The 26,752-nt window shown below is 48.2% G+C and overlaps 9 protein-coding genes across 9 annotated transcripts; 2 read left to right on the forward strand and 7 right to left on the reverse strand.

Annotated features, from left to right (window-relative positions):
- Nucleotides 1–722: 722 nt before the first annotated feature.
- Nucleotides 723–2,313, reverse strand: N7455_000697 (Zn(II)2Cys6 transcription factor domain-containing protein; the record flags this gene model as incomplete). Its single annotated transcript, XM_040958076.2, has 2 exons — nt 723–1,430; nt 1,489–2,313. The coding sequence occupies 2 exons, from the start codon at nt 2,311–2,313 to the stop codon at nt 723–725; spliced, it is 1,533 nt and encodes a 510-aa protein (XP_040811488.2).
- Nucleotides 2,314–4,891: 2,578 nt separating this feature from the next.
- N7455_000698 (sugar porter family MFS transporter) lies at nt 4,892–6,759 on the reverse strand (the record flags this gene model as incomplete). Its single annotated transcript, XM_040957984.2, has 5 exons — nt 4,892–5,115; nt 5,172–5,266; nt 5,316–5,694; nt 5,749–6,579; nt 6,654–6,759. 5 exons carry the CDS (start codon nt 6,757–6,759, stop codon nt 4,892–4,894), a joined length of 1,635 nt encoding a protein of 544 aa, XP_040811567.2.
- A 720-nt stretch (nt 6,760–7,479) lies between these two features.
- Nucleotides 7,480–9,277, reverse strand: N7455_000699 (FGGY-family carbohydrate kinase; the record flags this gene model as incomplete). Its single annotated transcript, XM_040958052.2, has 2 exons — nt 7,480–8,514; nt 8,573–9,277. The coding sequence occupies 2 exons, from the start codon at nt 9,275–9,277 to the stop codon at nt 7,480–7,482; spliced, it is 1,740 nt and encodes a 579-aa protein (XP_040811481.2).
- Nucleotides 9,278–9,719: 442 nt separating this feature from the next.
- On the forward strand, nt 9,720–14,508 carry N7455_000700 (uncharacterized protein; the record flags this gene model as incomplete). Its single annotated transcript, XM_065603854.1, has 8 exons — nt 9,720–9,795; nt 9,848–9,954; nt 10,652–11,803; nt 11,856–12,612; nt 12,663–13,273; nt 13,715–14,089; nt 14,167–14,364; nt 14,425–14,508. 8 exons carry the CDS (start codon nt 9,720–9,722, stop codon nt 14,506–14,508), a joined length of 3,360 nt encoding a protein of 1,119 aa, XP_065462345.1.
- Nucleotides 14,509–14,961: 453 nt separating this feature from the next.
- On the reverse strand, nt 14,962–16,086 carry N7455_000701 (aldo/keto reductase; the record flags this gene model as incomplete). Its single annotated transcript, XM_040958097.2, has 2 exons — nt 14,962–15,423; nt 15,478–16,086. The coding sequence occupies 2 exons, from the start codon at nt 16,084–16,086 to the stop codon at nt 14,962–14,964; spliced, it is 1,071 nt and encodes a 356-aa protein (XP_040811581.2).
- A 292-nt stretch (nt 16,087–16,378) lies between these two features.
- N7455_000702 (uncharacterized protein) lies at nt 16,379–17,047 on the forward strand (the record flags this gene model as incomplete). The annotated part of the gene is made up of 2 exons (XM_065603855.1): nt 16,379–16,594; nt 16,643–17,047. 2 exons carry the CDS (start codon nt 16,379–16,381, stop codon nt 17,045–17,047), a joined length of 621 nt encoding a protein of 206 aa, XP_065462346.1.
- A 1,259-nt stretch (nt 17,048–18,306) lies between these two features.
- N7455_000703 (uncharacterized protein) lies at nt 18,307–18,605 on the reverse strand (the record flags this gene model as incomplete). The annotated part of the gene is made up of 2 exons (XM_065603856.1): nt 18,307–18,332; nt 18,356–18,605. 2 exons carry the CDS (start codon nt 18,603–18,605, stop codon nt 18,307–18,309), a joined length of 276 nt encoding a protein of 91 aa, XP_065462347.1.
- Nucleotides 18,606–20,500: 1,895 nt separating this feature from the next.
- Nucleotides 20,501–22,846, reverse strand: N7455_000704 (E3 ubiquitin-protein ligase; the record flags this gene model as incomplete). The annotated part of the gene is made up of 1 exon (XM_040958040.2): nt 20,501–22,846. One exon carries the CDS (start codon nt 22,844–22,846, stop codon nt 20,501–20,503), a length of 2,346 nt encoding a protein of 781 aa, XP_040811537.2.
- Nucleotides 22,847–23,632: 786 nt separating this feature from the next.
- mfp (putative peroxisomal multifunctional beta-oxidation protein (MFP)) lies at nt 23,633–26,509 on the reverse strand (the record flags this gene model as incomplete). Its single annotated transcript, XM_040958077.2, has 4 exons — nt 23,633–25,755; nt 25,812–26,010; nt 26,075–26,302; nt 26,354–26,509. 4 exons carry the CDS (start codon nt 26,507–26,509, stop codon nt 23,633–23,635), a joined length of 2,706 nt encoding a protein of 901 aa, XP_040811460.2.
- Between the last annotated feature and the right edge of the window lie 243 nt (nt 26,510–26,752).

Genomic DNA, 26,752 nt, shown 5'->3' on the forward strand with positions numbered 1-26,752 from the left:
GAAGGAAATGTATACAGTGGCTGTGGGGATGGAATCAATGTTTGGTCCCCAGGAGGTGTGCTCTTGGGTCGGATACTTGTTGACGGAGGCGTGTCAAACTTCTGCTTTGGCAGAAACGGGGAAATCTTTGCCCTCAATGAACATCGATTGTGGCGAGTCCAGTTAGGAGCAGGAGTAAAGGGGGCATTACTTCGATTATAAACTCTTTGAGATGTTACTATATCAGGGAACAGACAACAAATATTCACAAATATTCACAAGAACACCGGTCCATGAGGAAAGACATGAAAAGACACGAACAATGCGAGGGCACCTGTGGCCAGCCTAAAAGGAGTTTTGGACCTCCCAAATCTGCTGCAGCTCAACTCCTAGAGATTTGACTGGCCAGCCACTTCGTTCTCGACATGCCTCCAAGAGCTCTAGAATCGCGCTTCTAACATGGGGTTTTTGGGTAAACATTCCCGCTGTATCTGCGTAAGCCCTGTCTTCTGCCAATTGTAAAATAGTACTCCGTACATACCTATAAATAAAGCCTGTGAAGACATTATGCTAGAAGCATTGTCCTTCAACGTCATACCAATAGAACATATTTTCTCCACGCAGCGCGATATTGTACTTTGTCGCTCAAGATGTCGCTTCAGCCCGCCTAAGCTGGGTTCATGAGATACCAAGAGAAGACACGATACGTTGAAAAATTGAACCGCGACGGCTGCATGACCAAATTAGTTTGGTTCCGCCGGCCACAACACGGCGTACATGTGGAATAACGTACCAAACGCAGGTGGACTAATCCATATAGGTTGAAAGCATGATGAGGCCTCGCATGACCTAATTGGCAAGGGGGAGAACTCAACGGTCAAATGCCGTTGCCAGTCTTCCAGCATGCTCCGAAGTCGCATTGCCTCATCGATTTGATGCTGGATGTTTTCTTGGGTTGTTTCAGTGGCGCAGTAACTAACCACCTTGGCGGCGATATAGATAGAGCGCGTAGCGAGCTCGTGCGGTAATAACACAGAAAGAGGCTTTTGTGGAACCCAAAACGTAAGGGTCTTGCGTTTCTCGCGGAAAGCAGCCCAGATATCCTGGCACAGCCATGCCCACCAGACGGCCGACTTGAGTCCTCCAGTTTCTCCGTGTATCGTTTGAGATCTTTGAATCAAGAAGACTCCTTCTAGGTGACGCTCCCAGTCATCTGTAGAATTGTCAAGCATTTCGTAAGTGGAAATTATCAGGGCGGTTGAAAGTAGCTCTAGGCTAATCTTATAAGCACTAGATTGCATCGCCCTTCCCACGTAATGAAGAGTTTGGTAGTAGTATTGAAGAGCCTCTTCCGGCTTGCTTGTGATATTTTGATCATCTAGGCCAGGGTTCAAAGCCAGGTGCCGAAAAGAAAGAGCTAATATGGCGTTTAGAAGCCCAGCATTGCGCAACTAAATCCCAAGTCAGTTTTTCAAACGAAAAATACCCGTTTAGTAGGACCCAACTTACCGCTAGGTGCACAACTAACGTAGAGAATTTGTTGGTCGGGTCAAAAAGATCGATCTGCGAGAGAAGATTATCAGACGAGGGTACACCAGTCAGGGATATAGTGCTATGACCAACCAAGGGGCTAACTTGATGTACAAAATGTTCGAACAATGTTTGTTCTGCTGGTAAGAGATCTATTGGCTCCTGTGACTGCCAAACCTGCCCCTCCGTCAACGCACTACTTCCAGTGAAACGGCCATCCGTCACGTCTTGACTGGCCGACCTGCCAGCAGGGCCATCCAAAACCTGAGTCGCTCGCTGTAGCGAGCTGAGCTGTGTCGGGCCATTTCCACTCTGGTATCCAAGCGAGAGGCTTTGGCTCTCCCAGGAATCAGAGAGAGTCGGTAGCTGCGGGCCATCGCTGGGAAAACCACTTGCTAGTAAGCCTAACCATCGTACCGCCGCCAATGATGAGGTGGATGGCGACAAGTAATCCCCATGCATGCCTCCTGGACTCTGGCTCGGAATCCCCTCGTTCTCCAGCCGATATTCCAGCATGGCTGGCGGAGAAGGATTAAGGCCCGCTTCCGAAGCAGTCCTGGCATGATCAGAGGCTCCATGCGGCTGGTAGTGCACTTCGCCTGGGCTGTGGTCACTTGATACATGGTCAATGTTCTGCTCCAGAGGCGATGTTTGCCGTGTGGTTGATAAAATGGAGAGGTTATCAGGAGCGACCTTGTTGGTGGCCACAGAGTCGACGTTGTTTCGGTTCGAATTGGCGTAATCACAGATCTTATTCTTTTTGGTACAGGGACCGCATGCCGGTTTAATTTCGTCACACTTCATGTGCCGCTTCCGACATGTGAGGCTAAATAGGTTGCGTCAAGCAAGGCACAGCACAGTTTGAATACAAAGGACCTTACCATCCATCCTTAGTCCGCAGCCCGCGCCCTCGGGACTTTCGCTTGCGTTGCCATCTGGCGGGCGAAGTTGGACTAACCATTGGGTCATTATTCCATGTATTACATATACCCTCTGGGTTGAGAGTCCAATCCATTCTAAAATGTGCCGTTTGCTAGTGTCCTCGTCTCGGGGAAGCTTATGAAATAGAACACGTGATCTCCCCCACACTCGGCTCCACCGGGGCAGGGCCCGCGAGCGGGGTAAGTGATTACATAAGATCAGGGGAATAGTGGGAATTGATAGGGACACCCCAACTTTTGTTAAGAACACCCCAAATTATGTAATTTGAATTATTAGATAATATAAAATATCATGTGATCTGTATTAGAATTACCATAGCAACATCATTCTAAATGCCTATACCATAGTCTAGTATAAATCCCCTAGCTCCGCCCCCTAATTCTCTCAGCTCTTTAGATCTCTACCTCTCAGATTTATCAGATATGGAGCCCCCTAAAGAGCAGATCTTTGATAGTAGAGAGCTACTAATGGCCTCTGTACGTCAGCATGCTCTCTCCCACGGCTATGCTATCACTACTATACGATCAAATGCGAATCGAAATATATGCCTAGGTTGTGATCGTGGTGGCACCTACTATGATCGAATCAATGCGCCAGATGGGGCAAATCGACGATTAACAACTACACGTCGAATTAGTTGTCCATTTAGACTATATGGAAGAAGAATTCCAAATAGTGAGACGTGGGAATTGAAGGTACGTAACCCTAGTCATAATCATACCACTAATAATATGATAGGTCACCCTATAGCTCGCAAATTCACAGAGGAGCAGCTTCAAATTATCCTTCATATGTCTGAGGTTGGATCGAAGCCCCGTGATATCCTTGCTCTAATTAAAAGAGAGCATCCTAATACCCTAGTTACCCCTAGGGATATCTATAATGCACGAAGTGCTTTACGAAGACAATAGCTTGGTAATAGTACTCCCCTTGAGCTTCTAATCAAAACTCTACAGGAAGATTATTGGAAATATACTATTAAGCAGGATCACGAAGGCCATATCCTCTTTTTTATGTTTACACATCCAGAATCAATCAAGTATGCTAATAAGTATAATAGGGTTTTCGTACTAGATTGTACTTATAAAACGAATCGATATCAGATGCCTTTATTACATATCATTGGCATATCACCCTCAAATTCGACATTTAGTATTGCATTCTGCTTTATACAGAATGAGAAGGAAGAGAGCTATATTTGGGCTTTAAAGACCTTTTTCTCCTTCCTAAATCCCCTACCCTTTAAACCAGTTCTTTATACTAATCGAGATCTCGCTCTATTAGGTGCACTTAGGGTTGTATGCCCTAGATATCCGCATTTACTTTGTATATGGCATATTAATAAAAATGTGACACAAAATACAAAGCAGTATTTCGATACGAATAATAAGCATCAAGAATTTCTCAAATCGTGGATTCAGCTAATCTATTCTAGTACCGAGGATATCTATAATATAAGGCTTTTAGAATTTGAAAAGCAATATCAATCCTCCCCCCTACCCCTTCGATATATTAAAGATACATGGCTAATTTATAAAGAGAAATTTATAGTTGCGTGGACACAACAATACCTACACCTAGGTAATTCTGCGACATCCCGAGTTGAAGGCTCGCATGCCTTTCTAAAAAAGCATATAGGAGCTTCAACAGGGGATATGTTACTTGTATTTAAAAGGATTTCACAAGCTTTACAAGCCCAACATGCTACGCTTGAATATGACCTTATAAGAGATCAAATTGAAAAGGTAATAGTACCATCACAACAGCTTTATACTAATATCATGACTAGGACCTCTCGATATTCAATCCGACGAATTAGTGAGCAAGTTTCAAAGGCTAAAAGAGCTACAGAAATAGCTCCTATACCTCCCTGTACAAATACATTCTCAAGAACGATGGGTCTACCTTGCGCACATCAGATTGCTACTTTACTAGAGGGTAATGCAGCTATTCCATTATCAGATATCCACCCGTTCTGGCGAATTGGCCTTTGTGATACAGAGGACATATTAGAGCATCTTCCACTCTTAGAGCCCCTGGTTCCATTGCCGAAGCCTAAGAAGCGTAAGCGGGATGAGATAGAGCAAAAGAAAGTTGAAGAGCCTATACAGAAGAGGAAAAAAGCACCATCAAAATGTACTGCATGCGGTATAGTTGGGCATACACGAAGGTCGTGTACTGTGTAAATAATGGAGAGAATAAGGGTATTTCAGATACATATCACATGATATTTTATATTATCTAATAATTCAAATTACATAATATGGGGTGTCCTTAACAAAAGTTGGGGTGTCCCTATCAATTCCCGGAATAGTTAACTAGTTATCAATCGGAATCTCCGATTGTCGCTGTAGCGGTTCTAGAACAAAATGACCTTCTGCATTAGACTATCGACTAAGTAATTCCCACATGTTATATGAGGAATCTCAAAAGCGCCCATCTAATCGTGCGCAACTGTTTCTTTGTGCTCGGTGTCGATATCATGTAAGCCCTTCTCGATTTCAAAAACGGAGTGACGCTGATGAGCGCGGCCGATGTCTGGATGTTCTGCAATGAGTATCTTGAATTTTGCTTCGGCTGCCCAGGTAAATGGTGACTCTGCAGCGAAAAGCATATCTATTTCTTCGAGTGTTCGCTGGCTAGATTCAGGATAGAAAGCCCATACTAAAACCCGTTAGCCAGGTCCAGTCGCATTCGAATAGGGAGGTTAATCTTCTCACCAATTGGTATGCTGATGAGGTTTACAGCGCCAAATACGTGCAGCGTATTTTCTCCAATGGCTGCAAAAATGTATGGAAGGACTAGAGTCAATGATCTAATGCCTGTCAGTATATTCCTATTAGAACCGGATTCGAAAAACAAACCCATTTCCCAAACTCCAGCCAACCACACCCCAAGCATTACCCTTGGCTCGAACCTTGAGCGGGAAGATCTCTGCTGGATAAAGCCATGGAACGGTGAGCCAGGTAGCACCAAAGACAAATGTATACAAATAGACCATCGATGTTGCTGCAACTCCCCACGGCCCCTGGTTGTCTGGGTTATTAATTCCACCACGAGCCAGACCACCCGCGAGGAACATGGCAACTGCTTGCCCTGCTGCTCCCCACCAGAGGGTCCAACGGCGACCAATCCGATCAATAGTGACAACACAAATGAGGGTTGCAAATGCGTAGAAGATATTGTTCAGCCCTGAGATCCACATTGTTTTCTCGGAATCGAACCCGGCGATTTGAAAGATAGCTGCGAGTGTGTTAGTATTTTAGTAGACAAGAGAAGGTCACTGAGTCAACTCACTTGGTGCATACATAGTGACGCCAGCTATGCCAGACCAGCATTGCAGAATCTGTAGCCAGATCACTAGTTGAACACGTCGCGCAACGTGCGAGTCTCCTTGATCAATGCCAAATAGCATGTGGAAGTAGGTGGTTTTCTCCTCCGACTCTGCCTCAAGCCGGACAACAGCTTCAATCTCTCTCATCTCTACCATGGCTGCATGTTCGTTCTCGGACCCACGAAGGCGCTTGAGAACATAAAACGCCTCGTCCCGACGGCCTGTCATGCAGAGCCAACGAGGCGATTCAGGGAAGAACCAGCAGCCGATAATTAGCAAGAGCAGCATGACAATCTGGAAAGCAATAGGGAATCGCCATTGGAACTCGGATGTCCCGTTGTCGATGTAGCGAAGCCCAAACCCTAACCAGTAAGCCACCACCACACCTACAATGTTCAAAGTGAACTCCATGGCGATGAACATGCCACGAGACTCGTAATCCGCAAGCTCAGAGCCATACACTGGAACGGTAGCATTGAGAATTCCAGTCCCGATGCCGTTAATGAGACGAGATATAATCATCCACTCCGGGTTCATCGCTGTACCCTGAAGTGCAGCTCCAAGGATACCCCAGGCAGCACCAAATGCAAGGGACATGATACGACCGAATCGATCACTGACATACCCACCCATAAAGCATCCAACCAAAGTTCCCAAATAGTAGACTGAGACGATGCCTCCCTGTAAGAGAGTGTTGGTGACCGTTATTGATCCATTTTTCTCGTACCCCAGCCCCATCCGCTCAACGTAGGATTTGGAGTCATTGACTCCAGCCATCATTCCTTGGTCATAGCCTGCGTGGTGTATCAAAGTTAGTTATACTAGGTATGAAAAAGATCCATAGATTGGGGATTGGGGATTGACTGACCGAAAAAGAAGATTGCAAGGCCAGCGAGGCAGTTGACCGCTATCAATAGGCGTTTCTTTTCCAGCCTCGCGGCAATCTTCCACTGTGCCCGCTCGTCGTTCAACATATTTAACATCGCATACAAAGGAGTTATATGGGAGAAGTAAGTAGTTCGTTTGGAAGACTTCTGGGGTCTAATTCGAGAAACGCGGGGTCCCAGTAATTATATTGTCTACTCATACTACTATACATCACGTCAGACGTGCCCTAAATCTAGCTCACTTCAAGCCATGCGGATGTGCCAAGCATCTGTTACCCCAGGATCCGAATCCAGAAATTGCGTAGAACAAATCCCGGGGTGTTCAAACCTTCTCGGTTCCACTCAGCCGGGGTAGTGCTCGACTCGGGGCACACGATGCGACACGGGGCCAATCTACACTTCGTCACTTACTATTGAACCTTATCAGTAATATATTACTATACTACCACTAAAGCCCATTTTGGATAGAATCCATATGGGAGGAGCTTCAATGTTGCTAATAAGCAAACCACTTACCTCGGGAGTTTCAGTATGTAGAGAGAACAGGCGGACAAACTGAGACAGCCGTTTAGTGATAGTCCATTGTTATCTACCAAACCTTACCGATTGACCGACCGTTGACAGGCATTCACTATCCGATGTTTTCTGCGAGCTTCCCGTGGGGGAGAGACTGGGAGAAATGACTTAGGTCACTTTCAATTCGTATAGTTCCCATGCTCACGTATCTACTCAAGAAAGATTAAGACTATTTCCTCTGCTGGGCAGAAGTAATTTCTGAATAGAATTTCCCTGGATGAATTTCATTCTCTATTCTGCCGTAGATATTCGTTTATCTATCAAATCTCGATACTCACGCTGTTTGAAACACATGTCCAAGAATACCTCATATTTGGCCTGGAGCCTTTGTTCATCCGCATCACCCGTGGGGTCCAAACGCCGGCCAGGCTTGCTCATTTGGGTCATGATACTCCACAGATCCTTCGGTTCCTCTCCCGATCCCTGACTGGCGGCCATAGCTGCCAGCATAGCAGCACCGTGACAAACAGCCGCATGCACATATTCCGGAACAATTACCGGCATTTTGCAACAAGAAGCAATCAGGTGAATCAGGAGATCGTTGAGTGTTTGTGATCCGGACATGAAAATAGTTGAGATCTGATACCCACGTTCGTTCATAGTATCCACAATCTGACGTGTTTGCAACGCTATAAACTCCAAGGCTCCGTAATAATGGAGAGCGAGATTTTTGATTGAGGTATCACTTCTCAACCCGATAATTGCCCCTCTCATTTGCGCGTCAGCAATAGGTGAGCGGTTGCCCCACAAGTCACCGTAGAAAAAGAAATGTTTAGCCAACTCGGACACATGAGCACACTCGCTCTCCTTTGCTTGTTCCCGCAGGTAGTCATTCAGAAAATCGTAAAGTAAAATGCCGGCATTCTTCGCCTCTGTAGCTGTTTTCGAGTATGCGGGATGGCTTTCAACAACATGCCGGATGAGTTCGCCGGTTGCCGACTGGCCTCCTTCGGCAACATACGCCCCAGAGAAAAGGACATCCCGATATGGGCCCCAGACCCCGGCAACGAACAGCTCATCATTCGTCATCGCCAGGTGACAGGTGGATGTTCCAGCAACTAATGCCAATCGGTGCGAAAGATGTTCTCTGTGGTCGACCGGACCATCTAGTCCAAGGTCAACTTTGGCACCGACTGTGCCTATCCAGCCCGCATAGGCGTCAATGACCCCACTACCGACAGCGATACCCGGTAAGAGCCCTAACTCCACAGCCGCCTTCTCGCTCAAAGGTCCGACGCGCTCGCCAGCACTAAGATACCGGCCGTTCTATCAAAGTTAAGTGGTGAGATTTGGTTTAAGCGTAGAAATCTTTTTATACACATACCTTGCCGTTGATACCACCAATTTGAGCATAGTCATCGATGGCAAGATCCTCAAGCCCAATCTGATTCAGAAACTCCAGCTGCCAGCCTTCTTCGCCGTAGTTTGTGCCGGCTGCGAGATAGCCCTGCTTGCAAATTACGCTGCAGTAGCTTCGAGTCTTTTCTCCAGTCGCTAAATGGGTGAGGGCATCTGCAAGATCATAGAACTCGCAATCCTGAAACTTGCTCGGATCCATATGATTTTTCAGCCAGAGGATCTTGGGCATCTCCATTTCGACTGACATGCCGCCCCCTACATACTGGAGCAAAGGGTGATCAGTCTCATTGATAGTTTTGGTCTCTGTCACTGCGCGGTGGTCCAGCCATAGAATCACGTTCTGGTCACTACTGCCTTTGGGACCACCCACAGAGACTGGATTGTTGGTCTCTTTGCTGAAAACAGCCAGAGAGCAGGTGGCATCGAAAGCAAGACCTCGGATGCTGGATGGGTGCAAACCTGCTTCCTGTATAGCTTGCTTGACTGCCGCACAGATGCTATTCCAGATGTCTTTGGTTGATTGTTCATAGAATTCCGGATGTGGTTGCCATGTTTTGATGTTCTGGGTAGCGAGACCAACAATATTGCCTTGGTGATCAATGACGCAGGCACGCGCACTGCCTGTACCTACATCAATCCCAATGTAGTGAAACTCAGTGTTGCCAGCCATGCTGAGTGATGGACATAAAACTCTTCTGGGATGAGAAGCTGTTTATATGTTTGCGCAAATCTAATAGAAATGGGATTCCATTGCGCCAAAATTGGAAATGTCTCCAAGTTGGAAACTGACAGAGCACATCAGCGTACATTTTCGTGTACATTTAGTTCTCGCCTGTTGGGATTTTCTGTAGTACAGAACCCCCAGGAAGGTATGGTGGGGTGGCCCCCGAGACGAGGATATCCACGAGACGGTGGTAATTGCCGTACCCCAGGCTCCATGATTCCAGGGCCCATAGTAACCCCGTGGCTTTCTGATTTCTCGCAGCCGGTAAAGAGTATTGGGCCTGACTATTGTTGACGTGAAAAGAAGTCAAGATGAAAATTGAACATAAATAGATCTTCCCATGTTTCTGAGGCGTGGAGGTTACAGTGAAAACGTTGGGCTGTTCAAAATGGTTCTCTCCAAGCCTGATGATGCGCCTGTCCAGAAGCTTTTCGATTTGACCGGTAAAGTTGTGGCAATCACTGGTAAGTGAGTCTTGACTGTATGCACCTATCTAGTGATTAACGTAGTAGGTAGACCTCGCCAAACGCGGGTTTGGGTTGGGTTTTCAATTTCCTTACCCGCCCATGGGCAACCCACCGCGGGTTTTGGCCTTGATGAACCCGCCCATGGGTTCTTGGCGGGTACCCGCGGGTTGCCCAAAATACCCAAAAACATGCATAAATCGTGGATAAACTTGATTAGTCATCTGGTGTAATTTTGGTCATTTATTTCTGTCACGCTTTTGAGTGGATATTACACTGAAACAATCAACGCCATCGACCTGGAAATATATATTCTCTACATGTAGATCACTGCCCCCATCGCCCTGCTTTACACATCTGAAAGGATTACAGGCCACATTGATGATTTTATGTAAATTCATCAATTGAGAATCTTTCGAGTGAGCTCAAAAATATTATCTTTAGTTCGATCATTTAAAATCAGTGATTTGGACCTTCTCAGTGTCCTCCCAAAGTCGTATTCATCTCCGGGCGGGTTGGGTTGGGTTGGGTTGGGTTTTGGGTACCCGCGGGTTTTACGCGACTCAGGAATAGATAGATCCAAACGCACGACGCGACTGGAACAAAATCCACAATCAAGTACTCAAGATGAAAAAAATCCCCATCTTCCAATACTAGTGGCCTTTTACTTCAGTATGGCGTCTTCTTCCTCATCATCGCGATCAATACATCGGCCTTTCAGTCCACTGCTCTCCATTGAGCCGTCATCTGACGGCTTCTTGGATTCTGACATTCAATCCTCTGTAAGAAAATGGTCCCTTCCACTAGCCTCTGAGTGTTGCGGCGCTACCTACATGTATACTAAGATGGACCGCAGCCTTTGACAGGACCCCGCAAAACCTACGACATAACTACTCGAAGACCTCCAGCGACACTCCGACGTGTGGGACCTCAGCACAGAAAGAAATGGATTGCGTACGAGTCGCATCTAGAGACAGAGTTTCTTGAATGGTGGAAGGAAACAGAGTACGGCCAAAAGCTGAACGGAGAAGGCCAATCCCAGATCAAATGGTCCACCGGATCGCGTCACGCTGATGTGTGGAAACACTTTGACCAGGTGGCTGATATTGATTCTGGGCGTCCTCGAGTCATCTGCCAGGCTTGTCTCACTGTGCTTGATCATCCACAGTATAAGGGGAATGGGACAAGCGCCATGAGTAGACACAAAAAGTCTAATACTTGTCGTAAAGGGAAGAAAAAGGGATTTAATCAGTCATTGATTTCGGATTCTTTGCAGAACCATTTCACGAGAGACTCACCCAGTGTCCACAGAGTGACAACATTTCAAATCGAGGAGCAGATATTGAAGACAATTACGTGTCTTCGTTTGCCTTTCCAGACGGTGGAGAACCCGGTGTTTCAGAGGCTACTCAGCCTTTTATATTCTGGTCCCGGAGAATTGGAACTCCCGTCAGCGAAGACCCTGCGGAGACGGCTCCGGGATGCAGTCAATTGCCAGCAAGAGTTACAGTTACAAGATCTGCCTGAAGATGCCAAGGTTTCCCTCGCTTTAGATTGTTGGACCAGTCCATTTCAGCAGGCATTCATGGCAATCACGGTTTATTTCATCGACAAAGATTGGAACTATAGGGAAATGCTCCTCGGCTTTGAGCCGTTGCACGGTCCTCATACAGGCAACAACCTTAGTGATGTTTTGCACCGGTTACTGGAGGAACGAAAACTTCTCGATCGTATTTTTAGCGTTACTACAGACAACGCTACCAACAACGACACCATGATACGCGCCTTGCAAGAGAGACTGCTCTCTATCGGAGCTATTAGCTCCAGGGAATCAATAGTCCGGGTTCCCTGCATGGCTCATGTGATCCAGCTTTGCCTGAAACAGCTACTAGGACATATCAGGGCAGCACCTAAGAATAAAGAAGTCAGAGCCTTTTGGTCCGACACCCAAGCGCACGGGTTGAAGGATTCGATCAATTATGGAGACGTGGCTCATACACTGACAAAGGTGAGCCAAGATATTCACTTTTTCAATAGACTCAGAGCACTGACAGCATTAGATTCGATCCTTTGCGATCTTTGTCAACGCAAGCCCACAACGGCGTGATGCTTTTTTATGCCTCCAATCAGGTGGTACTCGGCTTTTTCCGTTACATGACGTTCAGACACGCTGGAATTCAACTTTTTTGATGCTTCGCCGAGCACGCCGGCTGAGAAATGTAATCGACAAATACTGCTGTGATCATGAATACTCGCAGCTCAAGGTTACCGACGTTGAATGGAGGCAAATTGACTACCTCGTTCATTTGACCAAACCGTTTTTTCAGTTCACCATGGCTCTGATGAAGACCAGAGACGTCACAATCCATAGTGTGTTCCTTGTGTATAGGAAACTACTGGAGCATATCGAACGGTCGAATCGAAGATTGAAGAGAAAGACAACACCCTGGAAGAAAGACATGTATGGCGCGTTGCTTGTGGCGAGGCAGAAGCTGAAAGAGTACTACGAAAAAACCTACCGCGACCACGGTTTTCTCTATGGCACTGGAACATTACTTGCCCCTCAGTATAAACTGAGTGCTTTTGATGATCGAGAGTACTCAACTTGCCATGAAGATACGTCAAAAAGGTACTGTGAATATTTGAGAGCATCTTTCACACAGTATCAGCAGCAGAACCCCGAGTTGCTATTCCGTACGGTCCAGCGATCTTCCAATTCGCATAGCACAGAGCTTGATCGGCTACTCGAGCCACCTGGTGCATCGATTTTCCATGAAGGAGTAGAGTATGACGAAGTGGACCAGTATCTTCGCGAAGGCACGAGCAATCAGTACAACACACTGGAACAACTGACTGACCTCGAATAGCCAATGTCCCTGTGTCGCCGCGACTTTATTGGAAAGAACACGAGCGCGAATTCCCAGTGCTGTCTCGGCTCGCACGAGACTTGCTTTCAGTCCCTGCCACCGGCGCGGGTGTAGAAAGGCTCTTCAATAGCGCACGAGACATTTGTCATTATCGCCGAGGGTCTCTTCACGAAGGGACCATTCAAGACTTGATGATGTACATGTGCTCAGAAAAGCTCACACTAGAGGGACAGCAATTGATTCGTCTGGAGAAACCGTTGGAGAGCGAGAGCCAAGAGGCACTTGAAGAGGATGAAGCGTTGAAGGCAATCGAAGAGGATGCAGAGCCGATCAGCGACAATGAGGAGATTGAAGAGAGCGAGAATCTCGAGGGTAACTCTGAGCCAGAGGAGACATACCAAGTGCAGTGTACGGTGGTAGAGACCGGCCGGAGCTCTATACACAGACATATTCACGAACCTGAACAACAAGAAGAGAGTATGGAGGAAGACGTGGTTGATTACGACGAAGCAGATTTACTTCCGCCTCCAATCATGCAATTGAGTGATAGAAGCCAGAAGAGATCTTCTGGTCGGGTAACAATGCCCTCCAGCAGACTGCGAGGTTACGAGGTATACTAGTCTTTATAATTATCCAATTTGATTTTTTCAAGCCCTTCATGTTCCTTTCCAAATATTCACAGCTAGAAGCTAGTAGTTACGCCATCGAAACAATTAGATAATCGAAAATTACTGCATAACTTAGTGTAAAATGATCAGTCAGCTTTTTTTGCTTTTTTGGGTAATCGCGGGTACCCATTTGGGTCTTGGGTTGGGTTTCGCGGATGACAACCCGCCCACGGGTTTGCTGACTAAGACCCAACCCGGCCCATGGGCTGGGTTTTCGCGGGCGGGTTTGGGCGGTGGGCGGGTATTGGCGAGGCCTAGTAGTAGGTGGTGGTCGAGGAATCGGCTTGGCTGTGGCTACTGCGTACGCTGAAGCCGGGGCTAACGTACGTACCTATTTTACCATCTATCCTTCCAAATGAGAACTGTCTCTAATTTTTCATTCAGATTGCCCTTCTCTATCGCACAACGGAAACTACCCCAAAGACCGCGGAAGAGCTCGCTTCTAAATATCAGACACAAGCTCGCGCCTACCAGGCCGATGTCACTAAGCCTGAAGAAATATCAATGGCCATTAACAAGGTCGCTGAGGACTTTGGTCGATTGGACGTGATTGTGGCCAATGCAGGTATCTGCTCTGAGCATGCAGGGGAGGAGTACACTTCGGCGCAATTCCAGGAAATCATGGATGTCAATGTCAATGGCGCTTTCCACACTGCGCAAGCTGCTGCAAGGATCTTCAAGCGACAGGGTTATGGCAATGTGGTCTTCACAGCCTCTGTCAGTGCACTTCTGGTGAATACACCCCAACGACAGGCAGCGGTATGTACTTCCGAAATGGGAAAATTACCATCCCTCCAGGCCTGTTAGGACATCCCCAACCTAACGTCAGGACACAGTACAATGCCTCCAAGGCAGGTGTTTTACAGCTGGCAAAGTCTCTTGCCGTTGAGTGGGTAGACTTTTGCCGTGTGAACTCTGTCTCTCCCGGCTACATCCAAACTCAGATCATGGAATACGCGTCTAAAGAGATGCTCGACAAATGGCTAGGTCAAATTCCCGCACGGCGATTTGCATCTCCGTATGAGCTGAAGGGGGTATGGGACTACATCAATATTTCCAGAGACTGAGAGTATGCCAGCTAATTGAACTTATAGGCTTACCTCTTTTGCGCATCGGATGCTTCTAGTTACATGACCGGATCAAATCTAGTTATCGATGGCGGATTTACTTTACCTTGAGCAAGTCACGCTTTGGATCAGACGAAGATAGCCGGTTAGTCATAGACCAACTAGGCCATTTAATGAATCAACCCTTTGAACAAACCTTCTGGTTTCAACCTTAGAAAAGGACTCCGGGTTATGATCAACTTTAAGAGCATTGAAATAGTCGAAAACAACCTATTATTCTTTAAGAAATCATACAATACTCAAATACCAATTTCAAACGCAGCGGCGATCTTCTTGGACGAGATAAAAGGCAGTAGGGAAAGTCAAACGTTGTAACCTCAATTCTTGTCTGTGTTGTTCACATAGTTTCTGGAGTATATCGAACACGGAGCTAATACATGGGTATGCTCCCTTTTCCTCTTGTCTTGAGTACCTTTAAATATACCCATTGTATTCAGGAGTTCGACTTCCAAAAGGAAAAGCTATATTAGATTGAGTATTTGCAATTTTTGTGGCAAACAATATCTAATGAGTGCGTCCCTTCACAGTGCCGTCGATGCCTTCCAAATCGCTATATAGGCGCCACTCGTAGTCCAAGCTAGGATCATTGAAGCGAGCCTTCGCATCCAAAATCGAAATTTGTGCCATATCCTCAGGCTCCAGCTCGAAGTCAGACTCCAGGTTCTGCTCCACCTGCCAATCCACAACACTTTTCGGGATGACGGAGCGCCCGCTATTGATACCCCACGCAAGTACCACCTGGGCCGTACTCTTGCCATACTTCTCAGCAATTTCCTTCATGATCGGCTGATCGATGACCCGCTTCATGTGTGCAATCTCCTTGGACCAGCCAGTCTGTCTGTAGAAATCGTTCATGTTACCCAACGGGCTGAACTGGACGACGTGAATTCCCTGTTCCTTCAGCCACTTGTTGAATTCTTTCTGCTGCAGATAAGGATGGACCTCCATCTGGTGGACTGCAGGGACCTGTAAATGTAATTAGTTCAATTCAAATTTGCGATAGCTGAAGGAATCACATACGGTGTTGGTCTTCTCGAGCAACGTCTCAATCTCACCCTTACTGAAGTTCGAGACACCAATTGCTTTGACCTTTCCAGTCTTGATTACATCCTCCATCGCTTTCCACGTATCCACAAAGGTGGACTCGCCGCGGATCATCCGGCCTTCGGCGTCCCGAGGGAATCGATCGGCCCCGCGCTTGAAGGTACAGGGATAGTGCATCAACAAGAGGTCCACGTAAGGGGTATCCAGGTCCCGGAGTGAGTTGTTCACAGCACGCTCCACGTCTTCGGGGTGGTAGTCATTGCACCACAACTTAGTACCGACAAAAATATCTTCGCGGGGAATACCGCTCTTCTTGATTCCCTTTCCCACCTGCTCTTCAACGTTGTAGACACGAGCAGTATCAATCAGGCGCATGCCCTTTCGCAGCGCTAGGCTGACGGTCTCTTCCTGGGAATCTGGGTCTTGGAATGTGCCAAATCCCAATGCGGGGATCTTCGCACCGGTGTTGAGTGTGTAGGAGGTTGCGCGGGTGGCGAGCCCCCGAGTAACAAAATTCGATCGAGATTTGGAGAATGATTTTCCTAACGGTGCTGCGCGAGCCGTTCTAGTTGCAAAATAAGCCATTGTCCAAAGGATTAACTTAGCAGGCGAGTGTAAATTCTTGAATTTTCCCGAAATGAATGGGGTTATTCCGCGAGGTTTATGGCTGACTTTGGTTCAACAGGGGGAATAGCAGTAGTAAATACTATACGCAAGATCACGGTATTTTCCTGGCAATTAAATGCTCCCCCATTCAAACAGCGGGGCTGTCAATGCTGAGGTACCCCAATTGAAGTGGTGAAGCTAAACCAGAGGCTCGTGGCGGGAACTAAACGCGAGACGGGGACTCACCACCTCCGAGATCGCTCCGGAAGACATGACGATGTTTGTGGAGTCTGTTCCCCCACATTTCCCCGGAGATCATATGATAGCTCTTGAGAGTCCCACCCGTCTTCAATGGGGGAGCCAGGGCTCCTACTATGACATGATGATGGATACAAAATGTGCCGGAGAGTCCCCGCCTCGAGACTCCGGGGATGTGGAATGCCTTTTCCATGACAAGGTCAATCTGCTTCTTCTGGAAAACAACAGGGTCAGTATCGATACGAAGACCGCAGCTGGTGAAACCTTGATTTATTAGGTCAGCAAATACCAGAACCAGCGACAGGGTCTTTGTTGGACAGCTTCCTTCTCGGCGAGGCTGCTGATATCAATGCCCCAATTGGGAAGAATGCGTCCCTCTATGGGTCTACACCTTGGACTCAGTGTGATATTGACTTGTCGAGAGCAGGGACATCTTGAAGTGGTTGAGCATGTCTTGGAGAACTGGTCGGCAGACTTATTGTTAGACACCACAGTCCTGACAATCATTGTTGAATTTGGTCTTCTGGAGAAAGGTGCCTTCAATAACTGCTTTCGGGTGCAGTACAACAATACCTCCACCGTTATACGGTTCCCACAGCCTGATGCCATTATGTTCCCTAAAGAAAAGTTCCGTGATAAGGTCGCTATAATGCAATATATTCGAGAACCAAGAAATGGCTAAAAGCAGATAGTGTGAAATTTTGACCACAGCATTAGTGAGACCAAGCTAGAGGCTCTCTAAGCTATCACTCTCCCCCCAAGGCCCGGATAGACTCTCTAAACTAGGTTGATGCTTTCACCTAGGAGTTAGCACATCGGTCTCTGTTAATACCGATCACCCCTAGGTAATTCCTGCAATTAAACCAATTTTGCTTATTTGACACATCACTAGCCTTGCTACAGCTTCATCCTGTCGCATGGTGCACGCCCTTCTTCTGATGTATAGAGTGTATTCATCCGGATCCCGGTAAATTATACTAGGATAGCGACCCTAGTCAAACCAGTTTATTGATGTTTACCTCTTCGATAAAAACATACCTAATCAGCTCACGATGTTAGGGTATTCTAGAACATGTGATTTTATTCTCTCCAAACACTTTACCCTTCATAACAGCATATTTCCAAACACCAGATAATCTTCACACATATGCACTTTATGACGAAAGTATTCAGTTTCGGACGAGATCACCATGGCACCATATAATATAACTCGCACAAGGTCAACGAATCGGCCCAAATACCCTGGCAATCAATCTAAAATTAGCCTCAGTCGATATCAGGGTTCCCCCTTCTTCGAAATACGGTAATGCTTTGACCTGAGTTGGTGGGAGTTTCCCCACGTAGGTCAACTGAGATATCCTGGCCCGAAGGAATGTATCTCCTTCATTGTTATAAGATAGGAATAGACCGATATCACAAGTAACAACGGCAAAACACAAGCGATGGCTTATAGATTCCAGTCTAGGATGTACCAAATATTTCACAAGGTATGTACCTACCTAGGTACCTAGGTAGGTAATGCAAGGGCAATTGCTGGAGGTAAAGGTGAGGCTCTGCGGGTTTACCTTGTCCAGGTGGCTCCTTCCATTTTGGGTCAAAACTGGTCACCCACCGCAGTTTCCCCAGATCCTCAAGCCATTGGAAAAGGTATAAATACCCCCCTCCCCCACATTTCTCTCTCTTCTTCTTTCTTCCTCCTACATATCTCTTCTTTTCTCTGGGTCTCCATTTCCACTTTTCAAGGTTCCACCTTGCACCTTCCACCATGGCCACCTTCCACCATGGCCACCTTTCACCATGACCCTATCCACTATGGACCTTCCATCTTGGTCATGCATCTGGACATGCACCTTCCACTATGGTCACCTTCCATCATGGTCACCATGAACCTTCGACCTAGACCACTTTGAACTATAAGCATTCCTTGTGACGTCCCTCTATTCATCCCAAAAGACGAACCTTGCTGACTAGTTTCTAGTAACATTCATACCCTCCCCATCCACTTCGATCAACCATCTATCCAATTCAATGACAACCAGTCTGACCGTGGCGGGCTTTGGCTTCAGGACAATCGGCAGACTGGTCACAACCACTTCAACCATCCACTTCGAACGACCATATCGATAATCCACATCCACCAGTCTGAACGTGGCGGGCTCCGGCTTCAGGACAATCGGCAGACTGGTCACAACCACCCCGAGCATCCACTTCGAGCATCCACTTCGAGCACCCACTTCCATTATCTACTTCAATCCACTCCCCGAAACAACGATTTCCAGTCTGACCGTGGCAGGCTTCGCGGCTTCAGGACAATCTGCAGGCTGGTCAATCAACCTTCGATGAACCACCCCGATCAACTACCCACAACGTGACCACCGTTTCCAATTGTGACCACATTTTTTCAAACAACAACCTTGACAACTTTCAAACCAATGTCTTCCAATCATCTTGACAACCATCCACCATTGACAACCATCCACCATTGACAACCATCCACCATTGACAACCATCCACCATTGACAACCATCCACCATTGACAACCATCCACCATTGACGACCATCCACCATTGACAACCATCCACCATTGACAACCATCCACCATTGACAACCATCCACCATTGACAACCATCCACCATTGACAACCATCCACCATTGACAACCATCCACCATTGACAACCATCCACCATTGACAACCATCCACCATTGACAACCATCCACCATTGACAACCATCCACCATTGACAACCATCCACCATTGACAACCATCCACCATTGACAACCATCCACCATTGACAACCATCCACCATTGACAACCATCCACCATTGACAACCATCCACCCTTGACAACCATCCACCCTTGACAACTTTCAAATCATCGTCTTTCAATCATCTTGACAATGATTCACAACGGCCATCCTCCACTGTGAAGATCTTCCATCCACACTCCACACCGCCATGAACCTTTCATGACCAGCTTTCCGCTACCAACACGAGCCTTGCATCATCAGCATTCTACCATGACCACCATCAGCTATCAGCGGCCTTCTTCTACTATAGGTACCATGGCCACTATCAGTCACCATCAGTCTTTCACATGGACCACCACATAACCACCATCGGCCTTTCATCGTCGGCCTTCCACCATGAGCACTGTGACCACCATACACCTGGTCCATAACAGCTGTTCGTCAACTCCATAAACAAACAAGTCTGCAATGACTTCCCTATCAAGTCTTCCCTTCTCATGTTCAACCCTTAGGGCCAAACCAACAATAAAAACAACCCTACGAAGTCCCTTTCAACCAAACTTCTACCGGACTTCGCAATCAATCAAATATGGTCTCGCAATATTTTCTCGGTTTCTCGGAAAAACCCTATACCCAGCGGTCTCACAAAGTTTCTTCGGCCAACTCTTCATCTCTGCCTCAACATCATCTAATCATTGAGCAAGTTCACAGCAGATTGTGCATCGACACACGCTACAGCCAATGGCCAGGGGAGGTTTTCTTCCTCGGCAAGGTTCACAATCAACAACAAGCCACTCATATTGGGCAGTCCTTCCACAACTCAGAACATTTGGTCAACCCAACTACTGTTGGGTGGATATAATATCCACCAAATGCATCGCTGGGGGTCTTCGGTGGAGGTCGTCATTGGGTTTCAGCATGTATTATCGCTATGGTTTTCAATGTTCTACCTCTCTCGTGTATCTTTCATAGATTGTTTTTCTGGGCATCATGCGCAATTTAAGACATATTCCACTTTATTTCTGCCTCTATGTCTCTGTAATAAAAGCATCCAATGTAGGAGTAGAAGACACTGGTCTCAAAAAAAAAAGTCTTGGATTAAAAGGAGAGTAAGGTTATTCGCTGCATCTTGACAGTAGTAAGAAGCCACGCAATTATCAAACAGAAGTACCTAGGGAGTGTCATCAATCATCACATCGTCTGAAACCCTCCAAAAAATATTCACACCGCACGCCAGCCCAGATACTCTGCGTAGAGTACTGGGGAATGAAAGGGAGAGAAAAAAAAAACAAGCGCCATTATTGCAAAACCAGCCGAAAATACAAGCAAGAAGGAAAAAAAAAGATCTTGAAAAGTTGTAGCCGAAGGTGCGCACAGGATCATTTAGTATCATACGTCCTCAACTTCGACGACTCGCTCCACAATCCAGTCCGCAAAAGCCTGACCCTCGAGTTTCCACCGTCCATCAGCCCACACGTCACTAAGCCAGTAAGCCCACGGCTTACTAGAAGATGTAAGCTGCAAATCCCAAATTGAAGCCGTGGCACGGCGATTCTTAGAGTGGCTATCGGCTCCTGCCGAGAGATCATGATTGACGTTGCGGAATCCAGCAGCCGAAGTTGGGTTGCTGGTACCGGAATCGCCTTGCCTGATCCGCCATTCACGCTCGGCTTTCTCACCTGCGCGGCGGGCGACCGCTTCCTCGTCTTCTGCTTGGTAGAGATTGCATTTGGTGCATTCTGTGCAGCGGGACCCAGGGTTGATGCGAAAGTGCTCACAGAAGTGCTTGTAGCCTTCTGGTTCTTCAAATTCATCGTCATCGGACAAGTTGCCTGCCACCTGTTCATTGTCAAAGGGATCGTGGGGTATATCGACCGGGCCATCGAAGGCATCTAACCCGCGGGGGGCACGGGCAGGCGCGGTTGCTTGTATAGGTGGGCCTAGTGCCTTGCGGCATAGGTAGCACATGGAGTAGCCACAAACGCAAGTCAGTTTGTTGCAGCCTGAGGACTTGACGAATGAGAGGCAGCAGCGGGGACAGGTGCGTTTCACAGCGGCGGTGCGGGCAGCCTCGACGGTAGCGCGCAAGTCCAGGAGTAACGGCTCATGGCAGACATGTGGATCTCGCCATGATTTATGGCATGTCATGCAGCTAATGCGGGAGCACGAGGGGTTGGCACAGGTGAATCGTTTAGGTCGGATCTTGAGGCAAAGGTTGCGAATGGCATTTCCGAAGACCGCTGTTACAGTGGCTGGGTCCAAAAGGAGTAGAATAATAACAGGGATTACGAGTAGGGGGACAAGGTCAAGGAGGAGGAGGATCATCAAAATCGTCGGAATAATGCCACCGTCACGACGGAATCGCCAGCGGACACCATGGGGTGAAGGATGGTAGACTGGGTCGATTTCAGCATAGGAGCAGAACGGACATCTAACGAGCTTCAATTGAGACTTCATAAGTGCCTCGGAGGAGAGCCGATCCTCGAATTTGCGGTACGTTTCAAAGCCAGCCGTGTCAAGAAGAATTGCCTGCTTGACAATCTCTGGATGAAGACATCCCTCGCATGACCCGATGGACAATGGCGCAAGACACTTCAAAGTAGAATGCTCTAAATCAACAGACTTGCCCCAGCCCTGCCCAAACAGCGCTTCATAGACAGTTCTTTGGATGCAATGGTAGCAAATGATGTGAATGTTGGTTGAACATGTCGCGATCTGCTCAAATGTCACGTCGGCGAAACAACACTCGCATTCGTAAAGGGCATTGAGTTCTTGTGCTTCCTTCTCATTCAACTCTGAAGCAAATCGGAAATCCTTATCATGCTGCTCTTCACGCTTCTGCCGCAACAGTGGAGCCAGCAACATCTCGTGGAGCTCTGCATCCAGTTCGTTGCACCCGGTTTCCTTCAGAACAGGAACAAGTTCTCCGTCTGCTCGACGATGCCAGGCCAGAAGCGGGTGTTCTTCGCGGTCCTTCTTCCGCCTAAAGGATGGGAACATGCTGTTGAATGTCGCGCGCCATGTCCGACGCGACAGATCCCGGAGCGTCGGTCGAGCCCGAGCATAGCTGAAATTTACTTCGGCTAGAACAGCCTCCACTGTACTCTTGTTCAGACCATTATATTCTCTTGTCATGGCCATCCGCACAGCGGCCTTATATTCGTCGGACCGAAACCGCTCATCGGGAGGGACCAGGCCGCCTTTGCCAGCGTCATGCCGAGCAAAGTTGTCACCTCCAGGGGATGAGGGAGCATTTCCCTCTACCTCGGCTTCAGTAGTTCCTTCCGGGAGATTCCAGCGCCCCGAAACCCATTTCTTCTTATGCCTGAGTAGCTCCTCCACACACACTTGTAACCGGCTCTGTCCGTCAAATCGTAACAGCAGCTCGCGGAACACCTCTATCTGTACATCGGGAAAGATTCGAACTAGAGTCTCAAGTGCGGTATTGAGTTCCTCCTGTTCCCGCTTGTGTTCCTCTGTTTCGTGGGCCGAGAGCTGGACGGGGCCGCGGGATCGGGAGGTACTGCCAAAAGGGTTATTTCGTAAGGCTTCAAGGGTAATGGAGTAGCTGTTGGGAGAGGATCCAGTTTGTCCTAGAGATGACTTTCGGGCATTGCGACTGGGCGAGGAGCTGGTTGAAGAACCGGAGGCTGACTTTCGGTGAGATTGGGTGCCGTCGGCGGGGCGGGATGTGGAGGATTTGGAGAAACCGGGTACTGGCAGCGAGAGCACCATGATTGTACAGGCTTTACATGGTTTGGGAATATGAAAAGTGTCAGAGGATGTCAGAAGATGTCAGAAGATATCAAGGGGAGGGGGGTATAAGAATGTGTTGAAGCAGTCCTGGAGCCTAGAATGAAGAATGAAGGATTTGTTACATAAGACGACCTTCCGCCTTTTTCTTTTTATATTCTTTCTTCTCTTTCTTTTCTTTCTATTCTTTTTATATCTACCTCCCATCCAGTGATCTTTCTATTTGCTAGATACTGACCCCCTTTTTTTAAACCATATCACACACACAGAGTGTCTCGTTGAAACTGCAGAATGTCACTTGATCCTTGTCATAGTGCTGATACATCAACCCACACCATACGATACATCTGAGCCCCAAACCACTTGAACAAACAAATGAAATCTCAAAGATCGCATGCTCCTTGGGAATATGGTTCAAAAGAATCACGCAATGCCAGACAATATCACTAGAACAGCAAAGAATTTACATGTCTTCCGGCCCATTAACTAGTTATTGAAAGTAAAACATGTGATTCACTTTGCCATACTTACGCAGTCGTAGATGGATCAGATATCTATCAGTCCAAAGTATTCACAAAATCTAGAATTTCCAAGTCGGTATAGTCATGTAGTTACCAAATTCAGATACATCTCATTGGCCTCTCGGGGAAAACTAAAAAACAACAAAAATCACGGGTAGTATATACAAAAAAAGAAGCAATAGTCTGATCCAAGTGTTCCAGCTCGCTTTGCCAATAGGAATATCGCTTCAACCAAAGATTTCATATTTTACAGCTTGGCCTTAGCGCCCTCCAGGAGCTCCGCACCGGCGCCGGTGATGGCAGGCTTGCCAGTCTCAACAACGGTGGCCTGGAACAGGACGGTGTTGCCCTCCTTCCACATCTCAGTCTTCAGGGTCTGGCCAGGCAGGACGACACCCGCGAAGCGAACCTTGAGGTTCTTGTAGGGACCGAACTTGGAGAAGACAGCCTTGGACGACACACCGAGCGAGCACAGACCGTGCAGGATGGGGGTCTTGAAGCCGCCGACCTTGCTGAACTCGGGGTCGATGTGGAGCGGGTTACGGTCACCGTTCAGGCGGTACAGCGCTGCCTGGTCCTCAGAGGTCTTCTCCTCAACCACGACATCGGGCTGGCGCTGCGGCGCCTTGTACGCAGCAGTGGCAGCCTTGGCGCGCACAGCAGTGGGCTTGGAAGAGCCTCCGAAGCCGCCACTGCCGCGGATAAAGACGCTGGACTCGTTATAGAACAGATCCTCGCCGGTCTTGGCATCCTTGGTTGTGAACCCGGCAACGACGATGGCTGCGTTGCCCTTGTCGATAACGTCAATGAGCTTGGGATAGGTCAGGGTATTGGCGGTAGTGGGGATGGGGAACTTGCGAACCTCCATGTACTGCTCGCCGTGGAGCAGCATCATGGGGGAGAAGTCCTTCACCAATTCATCCATGTTCCAGGGAGTAGCGGTGTTGAACCAGGGGACAACACCATACGAGGGAAGGGCCTGGAACTGGTCGTTGTTCTCATAGACCAGAGGCAGGTCGGTGCGCTTGGCGCCCAAGCTGAGGTTGTACAGGATCACATCGCGGTCCTCGTAGTTGAAGGGAGTACCCTCGCTCGAAAGGGCCTTGGCCTTCTCAATGTTCTTCAGGATCTCGTTCTCGCTAGAAGCATCACTGTGCGCGCGGTTAGACATGTTAGCCATGATCTTCTCCACGCCGGCCTGGCCGTCCTCGGGGTGATCAGCGCGACCGTCATCGAAGTTGGTGATTTGTGCCCAGTTACGAACCACCTCCTCGGGGGTCAGCTTGACGTCCACGGGGAAGCCGTGGCCGCCAGTGCGCTGCCAGCGGGTGCGGCCGAACCAACCGCTACCACACTCAAACAGACCCTTGGTGGAAGGCTCAGGAGCCATATCAGAGCACAGCAAGACCACAAGGGGGGCAACATAGTCGGGCTTGAAAGCCTGGACCATCTCCTCGGGCATAATGGTACGGGTCATGTTGGTACCCGCATTAGGAGCAATGGTGTTGACCTTAATATTGTACTTAGCACCCTCCATAGCTAGAGTGCGGGAAAGACCCAGGATACCAAGCTTGGCAGCAGCGTAGTTGGCCTGGCCGAAGTTGCCGTAGATACCGCTGGTACTGGCAGTGTTGACGACACGACCGTACTTCTGCTTGAGGAAGTAAGGCCAGGCAGCCTTGGTCACCTTGTAGGTACCACGGAGATGGACATTAACAACGGAGTTCCACAGGTTGTCATCCATATTGGTGAAAGCCTTGTCGCGCAAGATGCCGGCGTTGTTCACCAAGATATCAATGCGGCCGAAGGCATCAATGGCGCTCTTGACGACGGCATCACCGTCCTCGCAGTTGGCCTTGTTGCCAACAGCCTTGCCGCCAAGCTTCTTAATTTCCTGGACCACCGGCTCAGGGTCAACAAGATCGTTGACCACAACGGAAGCACCGAGCTTAGCGAACTGCAAGCAATAGGCACGGCCGAGACCGGCACCACCTCCAGTCACTAGGGCAACACGGCCCTTGAAGTCGGGCTCCTCTCCAGGCTGAGCGCTGGGTGTCTTCAGACCATCTTCCAAAAAGGCCATGAAGTCAGCAGGGCCAGTGGGATATTCGGGCTGAGAGAAATCGTTGACATCGTTCCACTTCCGGGCGATAGCACCAGGGGTCAGGGAGTCATCGGTCTTCAGGAGACCACCCTTAGCTCGCTCCCAGCGGAGCTTAGCAACGTGACCACCGCCGACCTCGTAAATACCACCAGTCTCTGTGGTGTTAGATGAGTGCACGAGGGCAGCGACCAAAGGAACCACCCAGTCGGGCTTAAGGTTCGCCAGAACATCAGGGGGCATGACAGTTTCAGTCATGCGGCTGGCAGCTAATTTGGGGTTAGCTTCCCCAGATTCATGAGTTGGGGCTTTGTAGCTTGCTTACCAATGGGAGCAATAACGTTGGCAATAATGTTATACTTGGCACCCTCCTTAGCCAGAGTCTCGGTGAAACCGACCTGGCCGAGCTTGGCAGCTGAGTAGTTGGCCTGGCCGAAGCTGCCGAATAGACCAGCAGCCGAGGCAGTGTTGATAACACGGCCAAACTTTTGTTTGCGGAAGTGAGGCCACGCGGCTCTTGCGCACTAAACAAAGAACGAGTCAGTTCCTGTTTCCATAACTTGTTTTTATGTGTCCGAGGATTCTCACCTTGTATGCACCGTAGGTGTGAACTGTGTTGATCAGATCCCAATCAGCATCCGTCATATTCTTAAAGCTAACATCCCGCAGGATACCAGCGTTATTAAGCAGAATATCAATGCGGCCGAAGGTCTTAATCGCGGTCTCGATGATAGCATCACCGTTCTCGACGCTGTCGTAGTTGGCGACGGCCTTACCGCCAGCGGCCCGGATCTCGTCGACGACAACATCTGCGGCCTGGAGTAGCTATCAGTGTCTGTCTGTCTAGTTCGGAGATGTTGCACATACCTTTCCTGACTTGCCCTCACCCTTGTGAGAGACACCGAGGTCATTGACGACGACATTTGCACCCCTTGAGGCGAAGAAGAGAGCATATGCTTTCCCCAGACCACCACCGGCACCGGTGACGACCACCGTTTGGTTATCGAATCGCAACTCGGACATTTCTGTGTATATCCGATAGTTAAGTGGATAATAGAAAGAAATGAAAGAAGAAAGCTGGAGAAGAGGGGAGTTTAAAGCAACTCGGCAAGCTGGAGAACCTCGGCACGTTTGGGTTGGTTTTGTAACGAAATCTTGGGGTATCGTTACAATGGGAGATCGTCCCGTATCACATGCCGTAACTCCGTGTTACTTCCATACACACACATGTATATCTGGTAATTTTAGACTTATGCATGAGATATA

Source organism: Penicillium solitum, assembly GCF_028829755.1.
Source record: "Penicillium solitum strain IBT 25940 chromosome Unknown utg000001l_segment0_segment0, whole genome shotgun sequence".
Classification (NCBI taxonomy): domain Eukaryota; kingdom Fungi; phylum Ascomycota; class Eurotiomycetes; order Eurotiales; family Aspergillaceae; genus Penicillium; species Penicillium solitum.